Here is a 15811-nt window from a genome sequence, read left to right as displayed (position 1 = left end):
ATGAGCTGTCAGAGGAAGTGGTGGAGGCTGGTACAATTACAACATTTAAGAGGCATTTGGATGGGTATATGAATAGGAAGAGTTTGGAGGGATATGGGCCGGGTGCTGGTAGGTGGGACTAGATTGGGTTGGGACATCTGGTCGGCATGGACGGATTGGACCGAAGGGTCTGATTCTATGCTGTACATCTCTATGACTCTATAACTGTCTATGACACAGATGAGGACTGGTGGGCAGCTCTTTGAAATAATGCTAAGTAGGCCTGAGGCTTCACACTGACCTAATGACCCCTGCTGGGGGCTAGCCCACCCAAACTTGGATCCCAGTTCCAGACTTGTAAGTTGACCGAAACAAATTCCTTCCCCTGTTTGTGCCCATCTTGCACATCCACCATGTCATTAAAACAGAGGCAGAAGTTCTTACGCCGATGAACTCACATATCTTTAAAGAGATCCTTGTATTCCTCATCTCCTCGACCGCCTTCCACTTCATGGTCCAGGTTTTTGATAATTTCGTCTTCAAACTAAAATTCAGAAAGTAAAGATAAGGTCAGGGTTAATACCAATTCATCAACAATAGTTTTACACCTTCTCGGTCAGCATTGTTAACTGTTGCATATCAAATAGCCACATATTGACAGGGTCTTCTTCCATGCTATGTAGTCAGTAAGTTGGTATTATCAGCCATGGTTCAATGGGTAGATCTCTCAGCTCTGAGTAAAAAGATGCTGAGTTCAACTCCCATTCCAGAGACATGAGTACCAGTTCTCGGTTGTCAAACCTCTTTTCCCCACACACGTAGCACAGCGTGAGGGACTGTAACTCAATGGAATTTAGAAGAGTGAGGGGGGATATTATAGAAACATATAAAATTATGATGGGAATAGATAAGATAGAAGTGGAGAGGTTGTTTCCACTGGATGGTGAAACTAGAACTAGGGGACATAGCCTCAAAATAACAGGGAGCAGTTTTAGGACTGAATTGAGGAGGAACTTCTTCATCCAAAAAGTTGCGAATCTGTGGAATTCCCTGCCCAGTGAAGCAGTTGAAGCTACCTTGTTGAATATTTTTAAGCAAAAGATAGACTGATTTTTGGACAGTGAAGGAATTAAGGGTTATGGTGAGCGGTAAGGAGAGCTGAGTCCACAAAGAGATCAGCCATGAACGTATTGAACGGCAGAGCGGGCTTGAGGGGCCAGACGGCCTACTCCTGCTCCTAGTTCTTATGTTCTTATGAATATTGCACTGTTGCAGACCTTACATTTCGGATGATTATTCAAACAGAGGCACTCTCTGGTAAATGCAAGAAAATCCCGCAGTGTTAATAGGAGGAATGTTTTCTCGGATTTCCTGACCAACATCCCTTAATCAACATGACAGAGGTGGAGATTATCTGGTCTTTATCACATTGCTGTGTGCGGGACTATGTTTTGGAGAAATCAACTGCTGCATTCTTACCTTCAAGTGTGATTACGTTGGAAAGTACTTTCACCTAACCAAAACACTTTGGCACAACCTGCGATCATCCCGGGTCCTGAGAGACTAAATTATTTCCTTCAGTCCTGTCTTCCACTTCATAATTGCTACCACTGCTCTAGTTCTCCCCCCGCCCCTCCACCTCATTCCCTTTCACCACCTTCATTTCCTCAGTCTCCTGCCTGATGCTGGGTAGAGATTATAGTGGGAGGAGCCCAAGGTAACAGCTTTATTTGTTCCACAGTTAAACAGAGATTTGCGTGAGTTTGTAATGAAGAAATCCATTGCCTGCATGGGGATCAACCCTCTTCCAAAATGGAGCCTGGTCATCAAGGCAGCAAAATTGCCAACTTGCCCTGTTGCCCCCAGTATCACAAAATTCTGAGGGTTTCTAACAGATTAGATGTTTGGAAGATATTTCCACTAGTGGCGGAATCTTAAAGTAGGGGACACAGTTACAGAATAAGGGAACACTTGTGACACTGAGATATGGAAGAATTTGCCTTCTCAGCATAGTGAGAATTGGCTAGCCCAGATACTAGCTCACTCAAAGTATTTCAATAATAGGTAGGTAAAATTGTGAAATATCTGGGAGTTGTGAGGAACTGACGTGAAAGTGGAGTTGAGCCCTGGGGCATATCAGCCATCTTATGGAGTAGGAGAGCAGGCTTGGGAGGCCGAGCCTACTGCCTTATGTTCAATGCGAGTGGACAAGGAAGCCACTGGAAATGAATCCTGATCATTCCAATCTCTGGCTGGGAAATCTTAGCAGCCATACTTTATATTCATGTCATGCTTTCAAGGGAACTCACTTTATCTCTGTAGGGCTGACAAGGTGATAGCTCCCCCACTTCACAGCATCAGAGGGGAGTTGTCCCAAAGTTCGCTGCAGTTATCTGCTGGTCTCCAAGAGATTTCATCAACCGAGGGCCCTTTCCAACCCAAGATAATTAGGGCATGTAAAAACACACGGGTTCCAGAAATTATATTTGCAAATGTAAATCAATAATGAGCGAGGCCAATTAACATTTAAATTAAGCAGCCATGAGCTCCTTCAGACGTGCCTGTGATATTTATTCCTGTAATTGGTCACCTAAATGGTACTAAGACATGAAGACTTTTGCAGATCTACCCAGATGCAGCTGAGGTAATAGCTGTAATTTCTCTTAATAGGCCTGCTAATTAAATCCTTTAGTGCTTGTCAGTCTTCCTGTAGTGTTTGATTTCTCTGTTTTCCCATGAATACACACAAGGTATGATTTGCTAAATTAAGGGCTTGTCAGGGTTATATCTAAGCTAAAGCAGCAGACAATTAGCAACTTTGAGGGATGATGCAGAGGATTTAAAAGATTGTCATTTCACCTCTTGACACAACTGTGATTAAAAACTGTCAGCTCGAGGAAATAAATATACATACATTGCCATCTCTCATTGTGTCTTGGTCTTGAGTGCAGTTTTGGCACAAGGTATTTTCACCATTTAAAACTTCACAATTTATATATTGCATAATCTCTGGGCATTGCTCGTAAAACCAGCATTAATTGCCTAATCCCAATTCCTTGAGGAAATGGTGGTTAGTGGCCTTCTTGAACTGCTTCAGTCCTTGTGGTGTAGAGACACCCCCTTCTGTTAGAAAATAGGAGCAAGAGTAGGCCATTCAGCCCTTTGAGCCTCCTCCACAATTCAGTATGATCATGGTTGTTCGTTCAACTCAGTATCCTGTTCACACTTTCTCTCCATACCCTTTGATCACTTTAGCCTGAAGGACTACATCTAACGCCTCGTTGAAACCATTCACAATGTTTTGGCCTCAACTGCTTTCTGTCCTACAGAATTCCACGGGGTTATCAGTCTCTGGGTGAAGATATTTCTCCTCATCTCAGTCCTAAATGGACTACCCCATATCCTGAGACTGTGACCCCAGTCCAGGACTCCCCGATCATCAGGAAGTTCCTTCCTGTGTTTGCCCTGTCTAAGATATATGTTACTGAAGATAATCACTGTTAACTTACATCTGGAAGTTGACTCCTTTGACCATGTACGGAACAAGGCAGCTAAGACATCCAGAGTTGAGAAACCCAATGATACCCAGGCAGTGCCTGGAACTGTCCACAACACGTTCCATCACTTTGCTGATGATTAAAAGGAGGGGTGGAGGATAATGATTGGTGGTATGTAACTGGCAACTGTGGTTTTATTTTTGATTAGATTAGATTTGATTCCCTACAGTTTGAAAACTTGCCCTTTGGCCCAACAAGTCCAAACCGATCCTCTGAAAAATAATCCGCCCAGACCCATTCTCCTACCCTATATTTGCCCCTGACTAATGCACCTAACCTAGGCATCCCTGAACACTATGGGCAATTTAGCGTGGCCAATTCATCTGACCTGCACATCTTTGGATTGTGAGAGGAAACCGGAGCACCCGGAGGAATCCCGTGCAGACACAGGGAGAATGTGCAACTCTGACAGTCGCCTGAGGTGGGAATTGAACCTGGGTCCTTAGCACTGTGAGGCAGCTGTGCTAACCATTGAGCCACCGAATTTGCCTTGCTATGTCATTATCCCTGATTTTTCACAGTTGGAATGAGCTACAGGAAGGATGGTGTGAAACTTGAAAGTGTGCAGAAAAGCTTGACAAGGACGTTTCCAGGGTTGGAGGATTTCAGATTTAGGAAGAGGATGAATAGGCTGAGGCTGTTTTCCCTGGAGTGTCGGAAGCTAAGGGGTGACCTTGTAGAGGTTTATAAAATCATGAGGAGCATGGACAGGGCAAATAGACAAGGTCTTTTCCCCATGGTAAGGGAGTCCAAACTTAGAAGCCATTGTTTAAGGTGAGAGGGGAAAGATCGGATCCTAAATAGACAAGCTGAAATGAAGGGTTTGTTTCCATGCTGTACATCTCTATGACTTTATGAACTGCATTTTATTCTCTATGAAAGATGTTGTGAAACTTGAAAGGGTTCAGAAAAGATTTACAAGGATGTTACCACAATTGGAGGATTTGAGATTCAGAGAGAGTTTGAATAGGCTGGGGCTGTGTTCTCTGGCATGTTGGAGGCTGAGGGGTGACCTTATAGAGGTTTATAAAATCATGAGGAGCATGGATAGGGTAAATAGACAGTCTTTTCCCTAGGGTGGGGGGGTCCAGAACTGGGGGGCATAGGTTTAGGATGAGAGGGGCTTAAACGGCAACTTTTTCACGCAGTGGGTGGTTCATGTATGGAATGAGCTGCCAGAGGAAGTGGTGGAGGCTAGTACAATTACAGCATGAAAAGATACCTAGATGGGTATATGAATAGGAAGGGTTTAGAGGGATATGGGCCAATTGCTGGCAAGTGGGACTAGATTAGGCTAGGATATCTGGTCAGCATGGACGAGTTTAACTGAAGGGTCTATTTCCAGTCTCTATGGCTCTATGACTCCATGACCTGAAAGTGTGCTTCAACTCCCAGTTGTGGCTGGTGCTTTGGGTGGGTCTTCCACTTCTGCTCAGGTGGCTGGCCGTGTGGAGTTTGCACATTCTCCCAGCACCTGCGTGGGTTTCCTCCAGGTGCTCCGGTTTCCTCCCACAGTTCAAAGGTATGCAGATCAGGTTGATTGGCCATTCTACATTTCCCCTTAGTGTCCAGGGATACAAGTTAGGTGGGTTATCCACGGTAAAAACGCCATGCTGGGTTATGGGGATGGGTCAAGTGGGGACGGGGGGCAATGCTCTTCAGGGGTTTGGTGCAGACATGATGGGCTGAATGGCCCCTTTTTTGCACAATATAGATATTCTATGATTTTCTGGTACTTGCACAGTGGCTTAAGAGAACACGTGTTCCTTATTATTCTTTATTAGAATTCCTTATTATAGATTGTCTTTGAGACTAGTTGAAGAACGTGAGGAACGAGCTATGAACAGATCCCATACAACATCTCTCGGCTCAATATGATTACATTGGGAGCCTGGAGACCTTAAAGAAAACTAGTTAATGATTTAATACTCCAGTTCAAACCTTTCATCATTGCCACAGATTCCTGCTCAAACAACATTAAGGGAAGACAAATGCACTTAAGAAAAATGAAAGAATACAAATTTATTTTTTTAGCAATGACAATTTCTGCATAGGTCATAGTTTTAGGCTATGAGCTAGCAGGTTTAAAGGGGATCAAACCCACTTCTCTCCCACTTCTCTCAAAGAGTCGTGAATGTGTAGAAAAGTCTACTTTAGAATCCGGTGGTTATGGGAATTTTGAGGAAATTGAGAAAAGAAGATGGACAGATTTTCAATTTGTTATGAGATTTAGAGAGGCGCAGAAAAGTGGAGTTGAGACTGAGCTGAGATCAGGCATGAGATCAGATATTAAATGGGGGAGCAGACCTGAGGGGCTGAATTGCCTACTCCTGTTGTTTCTTTATGTTCTTATAGAGCACAATCCTTGTATGGAAAGTTTGAGATGTCTGTGCGCAATGTAGGACTCAGCATTGACAAGTATAAAATAAAATCAGAAAGTGCGAGAGAATCACAGAATTGGTACAGTGTAGAAGGAGGCCATTCAGCCCATCATGCCTGCACCCAGTTCTATTCCCTTGTACAAATCTTCTGCCATTTCTCCAGAGCCTGCAGACTGTTGCTATCCAAATAATCATCCAATGCTCTCTTGAATTCCTCTTTGACCTGTGTCCGCCATAGAGTCATAGAATCCTAAAAGTTGAACAGCACAGGAAAATACCCTACAGTCCAACTTGTCTAGGCCAACCAGACACCCTAGGTTAATTTAGTCCCATTTGCCAGCACTTGGCCCATTCCCCTCTAAACCTTACCTATCCATGTAACCATCCAGATGCCTTTTAAATGTTGTAATTGTACCAGCCTCTACCACTTCCTCTGGCAGCTCATGCCATACACGCACCACCCGCTGTGAAAAAGGTGTCCCTTTGGACCCTTTTAAATCTTTCCCCTCTCACCATGAACCCCATTTCCAGGCAGTAGATTCCAGACCCGAATGACTCACTGTCTGAAAAAGTTTTTTCTCACATCAACCTTACTTCGTTTTCACATTTCTTTAAATCTACGCCCTCTCATTCTTTTTTATTTTATGAGCAGGAACAGCTTCTTCCCTGATGCAGCCCACTCACAATTTTGAAACCTTGATCAAATCTCCTCTCAGCCGCCTTCTCTCAAAGGGGAACACCGCCTGCTTCTTTAATCTATCCTCATCACGGAAGTTTCTCATTCCTTCAACAGTTCTTGTAAATTAGTTCTGTACTTTCTCCTATTTGCTTCCATCCTGGTGCTTGGTACTCCAGCTGAGGTCTAACCAGAGTCTTGTACAAATTCAACATCACCTTCCTACTCCTGTGCTCTATACTCGCACATGGAGTGAAAAACTCAACAGGTCTCACAGCACCTGTGGAGAATGAAACAGAGTCAAAATTTCGAAGCTATGGTCCTTCTCCAGAGTTTGTGTGTAATTTGCAACTTGTTATTTGTAAAGGGCTACGAAAGTTATTAATTTGCTGTGAACTCATCAGATGTGGTTTGTTTAGAACATGTTGCTATCATATTACAGAGATTCCTGTCGCTGCAGAATCACCACCAATCACACTGGCCAATAGGCATGAACTATCAGGTCGGATAGCACATTTCATAGAATCCCCACAGTGTGGGCACAGGCCATTCAGCCCATCAGGTCCACACCAACCCTCCAAACAGCATCACACCCAAACCCACACCCTATAACCCTGCATTCCTCATGGCTAATCCACTTAACTTGCACTTCTTTGGACTGTGGGAGGAAACCAGAGCACCTGGAAGAGATTCATGCAGACACAAGGAGAAGGTACGTAGTCCACACGGTCATCCACAGACTGAGATTGAACGTGGGCCCCGAGCACTGTGAGGCAACAGTGCTAAACACTAAGCCACCATGTCACCCACTTTATGTACAGTATGTTTCTGTGCTGTATGACTATATAACAGCAATGCACTTCCAAATCAGGGTGGTATTTGAATGAAGGTGTAGTTTTAGGTTCACTTCAATCATCCTGGGACCAGCGTCCTGGCAAATCATTTAACTCGGGTTGTAGAGAGAGCTTTAAACTAATTAGAGGGTGAGGGTTTGGGAGAGGGGAAATGATGACTTACAAAGCAAGAGGATATGGCAACTTTAGTCTTCCTGCAGATTGGAATAGTCAGATTTGCAGCGATGGGCGCAAAGAAGAATTCAATTGTATCTAGGACAGTTTCCTTGAACAATAAGTTGGGGATCCAACCAGGGATCAAATCCCTAGGAGTATTGATACGCAGAGAGATCTGGATGTGCAGGTCCACAGATCACTGAAGGTGGTAGTGCAGGTAGATAAGGAAGTAAAAAAGGCGTATGGTATGTATGCCTTCATTGGAAAGTAGTCATGATTTGGAGATGCCGGTGTTGGACTGGGGTGTACAAAGTTAAAAATCACACAACACCAGGTTATAGTCCAACAGGTTTAATTGGAAGCACTAGCTTTCGGAGCGACGCTCCTTCATAAAGTGGGTGACATGGTGAAATATCACGTACAGTTGTGGTCACCACACTACTTGAAGGATGTGGATTTCCCCTCTCCCAAACCCTCACCCTCTAATTAGTTTAAAGCTCTCTCTATAACCCGAGTTAAATGATTTGCCAGGACGCTGGTCAGGATGATTGAAGTGAACCTAAAACTACACCTTCATTCAAATACCACACTGATTTGGAAGTGCATTGCTGTTATAGAGTCATACAGCACAGAAACATACTGTACATAAAGTGGGTGACATGGTGGCTTAGTGGTTAGCACTGTTGCCTCACAGTGCTAGGGGCCAACGTTCAATCTCAGTCTGTGGATGACCGTGTGGACTATTTGAAATATCGCGTACAGTTGTGGTCACCACACTACTTGAAGGATGTGGATGCTTTGGAGAGAGTACAAAAAAGGTTTATCAGGATGTTGCCTGGTATGGGGGATTTTAGCTTTGAAGAAAGGTTGGATAGACTGGATTTGTTTTCACTGGAATGCAGAAGGGGTGTTGGACTGGGGTGTACAAAGTTAAAAATCACACAACACCAGGTTATAGTCCAACAGGTTTAATTGGAAGCACACTAGCTTTCGGACCGACGCTCCTTCATCAGGTGATGAAGGAGCGTCGCTCCGAAAGCTAGTGTGCTTCCAATTAAACCTGTTCGACTATAACCTGGTGTTGTGTAATTTTTAACTTCAGTGGAAAGGGCATTGAGTATAACAATAGGCAAGATATGCTACAGCTTTATAGAACTTTAGTAAGGCTACATTTGAAATATCGCGTACAGTTGTGGTCACCACACTACTTGAAGGCTGTGGATGCTTTGGAGAGAGTACAAAAAAGGTTTATCAGGATGTTGCCTGGTATGGGAGATTTTAGCTTTGAAGAAAGGTTGGATAGACTGGATTTGTTTTCACTGGAATGCAGAAGGTTGAGGGGTAATCTGATAGAGGTTTCTAAGATTGTGAATGGGCTGGATAGAGTGGAAAGTACGAGGCTTTTGCCCAGGGTGGGGGGGGGGGGGGTCAATTACTAGGGGACACAGGCTTAAAATGAGAAGAGGGGGGTGTTTTTAAAAGAGATGTGTGAGGCAACGTTTTCACACAAAGGGTGGTGGGTGCCTGGAACATGCTACCAGAAGAGGTGGTGGCAGCAGACACAATAGCAGTATTCTTGATGAATACATGAATAGGAAGGGAATAGAGGGATACAGATCCTCTAAGTGAAGGTAGTTTTATTGTTGAAGGGCAAAATGTGTCGGTGTGGGCTTGGAGGGTTGGAGGGTCTGTTCCTTTGCTGTATTGTTCTTTGGTGATGTCTAAACAGACTGGTTGAATAAATGATCTCAGAAGAAAAGACCCCCCAGGAAACAGTAACCTTAACACTTTATAATTTAGCATTCAGTTTGAGGGAGAAACGCAGAAATAACTGTGCTAATCTTAAATAAGGGCAATTCCAAAGCAATGAAGACTGAGCTAGTAGGAAATAGCAGATATTTATGGAAATAGCTCACAGCAAAGTTATTTCCCAATGAAAATGCTGGATTCTTGGAAGGGGGCAACCAGGGAAGTTAGGGATAGCATCAAATTAAAAGAAAAAATTATGCAATGTGGTAAAGATCAATGACACACCACATGATGTGAAAAAAGACAAACATGAACAAAAATAATGGGGAAGATAAACTTTGAGGGTAAACTTGCAAATAATATCAAGCTGGACAGAAAGAGCTTCTTTGCCTCCAGAAAACAAGGTTGAGGAAATAATAATGGGGAACCAGGAAATGGCAGCCCCTGGGGTGTTGGAGGCTGAGGGGGTGACCTTATGAATGTTTATAAAATCATGAGGGACATGGATAGGGTAAATAAAGAAGGTCTTTTCCCTGCATTGGGGGAGTCCAGAACTAGAGGGCACAGGTCTAGAATGAGATGGGAAGGATTTAAAAGGGACCTTAAGGGAATTTTTTTCAAGTAGAAGGTGGTTCATGTGTGGAATGAGCTGCCAGAGGAAATGGTGGAGGCTGGTACAATTACAACATTTAAAAGGCATCTGGATGGGTACGTGAATTGGGATGCCATCCATAATCTTAGAAACTTCTATGAGGGCACCCCTCAACCTCCTGCGTTCCAGTGAAAACAAACCCAGTCTATCCAACCTTTCTTCCAAGCTAAAATCCCCCATACCAGGCAATATCCTGGTAAACCTTTTCTGTTCTCCCTCCAAAGCATCCACATCCTTTTGGCAGAGTGGTGACCAGAACTGTGCTTTGTACGTGGGTTGAATGGACAGGCTGTATTGAATCTGTATTGAATCAATTACATGGACCTGAATTTCATGTTTCTATATTTCTTCTGATATCATGGAGTATTAAGCTTTGCACTGTATTCTTACCATATCCTCTTTTTGCTGGATTTATATCACATTCCTTTTGTTATAAGATGTGGTGTTCCATTGATTGCGTCTATTTTACTGCTGCATCCACTTGATATGCTGTTTTTAATGTCTTGTTTGCCTGAAGCTCCAAATCCTTTTGGTATGCAAACATCACCCTGCTTTCCCTCGGGGAAACAGCAGTGCATTTGCATTTGTACTGAAAATGCTTTAAAGGAAATGGACTTGAAGTCTGAAACAAAAACAGAAATTTGCTCGGGAAAACCCGGCAGGTCTGGCAGTATCGGTGGAGACGAAGCAGAGTCCAGTGACCCTCCTTCAGAACTCACTGGACCCGAAACGTTACCCTGCTTTCTCTCCACAGATGCTGTCAGGCCTGCTGAGTTTTTCCAGCAATTGCTGTTTTTGTTCGTGAACTTGGAGTTTTGTTCTGTGGAGCAACAAAGCTGCCATTCCAATCAGGCCAGAAACCATTGGATCACTGGACTGTGCTTGAGAACCAAGTCATTCAACTTCTCATATTGACTACCAATGCATCCCATGTGCCATTTCTTTTCTTGTCTGCGCCCATCCTGTTTGGTGCTCGAGATATATCGAGATGGTATCAAGCCTGTTGTTTTGACCCATATCTCCTCGCACCTAAAGTTTTGATGACCTCACATCATTTCGGCGAGATCCAAATCAGACTTTTTGCAGGGCTTTGTGCAATGTAGTCTGTTCCTGTTTTCACTCCTGAATGAACTACAATTTACAGACCATGTTTTAGATTAGAATCCCTACAGTTTGGAACCAGGCCATTTGGCTCAACAAGTCCACACCGACCCTCTGAACAGTAACCCACCCAGACCCATTCCCCCTATCCTAGATTTGCCCCTGACTGATGTACCAAACACTATGGGCAATTTAGCATGGCCAATTCACTGAACCTGCACATCTTGGACTCTGGGAGGAAACCAGAGAATCTGAAGGAAACCCATGCAGACACAGGGAGAATGTGCAAACTCCACACAGTTTCCCGAGGCACGGATTGTACCCGGATCCCTGACACTGTGAGGCATGCAGTGCTAACCACTGAGCCACCGTGCTGCCCTGTTTCACATGTCTCACCTACTCCCACACAATCTAACAGAACAGGTTCTCACTGTACCCCTTTCCTTCTAATGGCCACTGTATTAGATCACCCCTCAAACCTCTAAATTTAAGGGAACACATCAAAAGGAATACCAGCCAAGAAACTGGGAAAAGCCTATCAGACGTCACTGAGCAGAGAATGCCTTTGTTTCCAGTCGAGTGAGGGAAACTATTGTGTATTACAATGAGATTACATTCCAAAATGTATATGTTCTCTGAGATATTAATTTAATTCTCCCACAATTCAGAGGTGACCTATAATTTGCTCAGTGTTATTACTTTTATAAATAGTTTTCTTTCTCGACCCTGAATATTCCTTAGAATAGTGGATCAGATATGATTGAAATTTGCGAAACAATTTAATATACTTTATACTTACCTAGTTTGCTAAATCTGCAGTCTTATAGGCATTTGTTGGCAATGTTTACATATTCTTATAGATAGAATGAGAGCGCAATTTTAACCTTATATGCCAAACGGGTAACTAGTGCAGGGTCCTGGACAGGGTGCCATTGTTGAACTCCATTGACATAAATGCAAAATAAACGTGGGCAGCTTTTAAAATGGACAATAGCTGAACTGATCCCACGGGGTCTAATAGAATTAGATTAGCCACACAGTCACAATTTATCCGGCATTGAAATGAGTACTAATGATCTCGCATTTCTCAGGTTGCACTTCCACTCATAATGGCAAGGGGCTCTGTGCCATGCATAATACGAAACCTCAGTGTGTCTTTTAAATGGTATTGCTGTGCCTCAGAGGATCAGTTGGAGCTTCAGTGCTGTAAATGGCTGGTGTTTGCAGGTGCCTTCATACTTGTGCATTGCTGGCCTCATATTCGGTAAGGTTTCATGTTCAGAGTGAGGGAAAACCTTACCTGCATTAGCCAGAGGCTAGTATGTTTGTTCAAAGTGGAAATTTTCAGTTCATGGGATGTTGCAAAAAGCATCCCATTAATACCTATTAATCAAGAGCATGAATGAAGAGGCAGACATGGTGAGGTTGTAAGCACGAGCAGTATTGGAGAGAGCAGGCCCTACGCGGCATTGAGGATGAGGATGGGCCCCGAGCCCAGACAGTGGCAAGGCTGGGTAAATATTGAAGGAGGAAGGGCCTGGGTTGGTGGCTGCAGCATCACCTGGACAAGGCAGAAGCGGCTCCCCTCTGGCCTGAGGTCTCCCAGCAAACGAGAAGCAGGCTCCAGGTTTAATCACCCAGTTCAGACTCGCAGGCCAAGCTGAGGCTCCAGGTCTACGGCTAGGCCCAGGCGCCTGACGGTGGTGGCAGTGATGAGGGTGAACTTAGTCCCAGCAGCACCGGTGGTGGCTGAATTGGTGAGGTCGGCCCGACATGAACACACTGCAGTGGTGTTGGTGAAGATGAGATGGTGCCGGAGAGTAGTGACTCTTTGTTCCTCTGGTGGTGAAGCCTGGTTGAAGCCGTGTCAGCGGTTTAGCAGCAGGGACTTGAGGCATCAGACTGAAGGAGCCCAGATCCAGGCTCATGGCTGAGCTAGATGCGAAAGCTAAAAAGACCACCTAACTCTATTGAGGTAAGAGTAGAGTCATAGAGATGGACAGCACAGAAACAGATCCAATTGTTCCATGCCAACCAGATATCCTAAATTAATCTAGTTCCATTTGCCGGCATTTGGCCCATATCCCTCTAAACCCTTCCTATTCATATACCCACCCAAATGTCTGTTAAATGTTGTCAGAGTACCAGCCTCCACCAGTTCCTCTGGTAGCTCATTCCCTACACGCACCACCTTCTGTGTGAAAATGTTGCCCCTTAGGTCCCTTTTTAAATCGTTCCCCACTCACTTTAAACTAGATCCTCTAGTTTTGGATTCCGCCTTGACTATTTCATTTCTCTGCCTTTATTTTCTGTGTTTTAAGATTGAGCCGGAGAGTGGTGGTACTAAACAACAGTATTCACTGTATTGTAATAAATACACGTGATAATAAATACATCAAATCAAGCAGGTGGTAAAAAACACCAATCTTTCTGCTTTCCTACAAACTTTTTAAGAATGAATATAGAAGCATCAGAACAGCAGGGATTATTCAGGTCCTTGTGCTTGATCTGCCACTCAACTAGATTGTGGCTAATCTATATCTTAATTCCATTTATCTGCCTTTTCCTGATACCACTAATACCCTGATCTTAAAATAATCAACTAATCTCAGTTTGACACTTGCAATTGCCCCCAGTCTCAAAAGTGTTTAATGGGAGAGTTCCAGATTTTCTGGACATCACCCTCTGAACGGTTTGATTTCATTTTAAGGCTGTGCCTGTTTTCTCTGTCCTCCCCCACAATGTAGAGTGAAAAAAAAAATCAGGTGGTTTCCTCCTTGTGGTTTTCCCAAGAAGGCCTTTATTCACAGCAGGAGTACAACATCAATGGGGGCGAAATAGGACATTGATTGGGCCACTTTTGGAATACTGCGTTCAACTCTGGTCTCTCAGCTGTAGGAAAGAAAGGGTGCAAAAAAATGATGTACAAGGATGTTGGTGGGGTTGGAGGGTTTGAGCTATCGGGAGAAGTTGAGTAGGCTGGGGCTGTTTTCCCTGGAGTGTCGGAGGCTAAGGGGTGACCTTATAGAGGTTTATAAAATCATGAGGGGCATGGATAGGGTAAATAGACAAAGTCTTTTCCCCAGGGTCGGGGAGTACAAAACTAAAGGGCATAGGTTTAGGGTGAGAGGGGAAAAGATTTAAAATGGGCCTAAGGGGCAACTTTTTTATGCAGAGGGTGGTACGTGAATGGAATGAACTGCCTGAAGAAGTGGTGGAGGCTGGTACAATTGCAATATTTAAAAGGCATCTGGATGGGTATATGAATAGGAAGGGTTTGGAGGGACATGGGCCGGGTGCTGGCAGGTGGGACTAGATTAGGTTGGGATATCTGGTCAGCATGGCTGGGTTGGACCGAAGGGTCTGCTTCCGTGCTGCACATGGGACAATTACAACATTTAAAAGGAATCCAGATAGATGTATGAATACAAAGGGTTTACAGGGATATGAGCCAATTGTTGCCAATGGGGACTGGATTTATTTCAGATATCTGGTCGGCATGGGCGAGTTGGACCGAAGGGTCTGTTTCTGTGCTGTACAACTTTATGACTCTAACTACGGATGCTAAAAATCAGAAACAAAGACAGAAATTACTGAAAAAAAGTCAGCAGGTCTGTCAGCACTGAAGGACAGTTCTGAAGCGAAAAAAGGTGAACTCTGATTTCTCACCACAGATGCTGTCAGATCTGCTGAGTTTTCCCAGTAATTTCTGTATTTATCTTGATTAAAAAAAAAGCAGTTTGTCTGTTTTTCATGCTGTTAGGTGACCAGATTATCAGGAGAACTCCCCTTTCAGACAGGAGTATGAAGGTAAAGAAGTAAAGGCAACACCGAGAGAAAATCCTACACAGAACAAAACATTAGCAAGAGAAACATCAAAGTATGCTTACAGAGCCCAAACTGTTCGAGGCTCAAACCACGCTGTGGTAGATTAACATAGGGATTATTTAGGCTTAAAGCAGCTAATGTAAGAGGATCTCGGCAAAAAGGAACTTACTTCAAAGGATGTCAGCATCAGATTTATGTGTGGTGTAAAGGGTTAATTACACTTAAATACTCTAACAGTTGCTGAACATGTGTATAAGGAACAAGGTCACAACAATGTCCAATCATATAGAGCAGAGCCTGATGGCAGAGGGCAATGTTGATGCCTTGTTCTACTATGCATCATAAGCCCTCCTGAAGAAGGGCTTATGCCCGAAATGTCGATTCTCCTGTTCCCTGGATGCTGCCTGACCTGCTGCGCTTTTCCAGCAACACATTTTCAGCTCTGATCTCCAGCATCTGCAGACCTCACTTTCTCCCCTAAGCATCATAGAAACCCTACAATGTGGAAACAGGCCATTCAGCCCATTGAGTCCACACCGACCCTCTGATGTGCATCCCACACAGACTCACCCCCCTACCATAACCCTGCATTTCCCATGGCTAACTATAAGGCCATAAGACACAGGAGAAGAAGTTAGGCCATTCAGTCCATTGAGTCTGCTCCGCCATTCAATCATGGCTGATTAGTTTCTCAACCCATTCTCCCGCTTTCTCCCCATAACACTGGATCCCCTTGATACTCAACAATCTATCCATAAGACCATAAGACCATAAGACATAGGAGCGGAAGTAAGGCCATTCGGCCCATCGAGTCCACTCTGCCATTCAATCATGGCTGATGGGCATTTCAACTCCACTTTACCCCATTCTCCCCGTAG

The 15811-nt window shown here is 44.0% G+C and overlaps 1 protein-coding gene across 1 annotated transcript in view; it reads right to left on the bottom strand.

Moving 5' to 3' along the window:
* LOC122553785 (dedicator of cytokinesis protein 2-like) overlaps positions 1 to 15811 on the bottom strand; it is a 1227980-nt gene that overhangs the window by 245463 nt on the left and 966706 nt on the right. Inside the window, exon 34 of the mRNA XM_043698147.1 lies at positions 438 to 523. Within this exon, the coding sequence (XP_043554082.1) occupies positions 438 to 523 (86 nt within the window). The remainder of the gene's footprint in view (positions 1 to 437; positions 524 to 15811) is intronic.

The sequence above is a fragment of the Chiloscyllium plagiosum genome, chromosome 1 (genome assembly GCF_004010195.1).
Source record: "Chiloscyllium plagiosum isolate BGI_BamShark_2017 chromosome 1, ASM401019v2, whole genome shotgun sequence".
Classification (NCBI taxonomy): Eukaryota; Metazoa; Chordata; class Chondrichthyes; order Orectolobiformes; family Hemiscylliidae; genus Chiloscyllium; species Chiloscyllium plagiosum.
The sequence above is the reverse complement of the archived record's forward strand: the minus strand, read 5'-3'. Positions and strand labels throughout refer to the sequence as shown.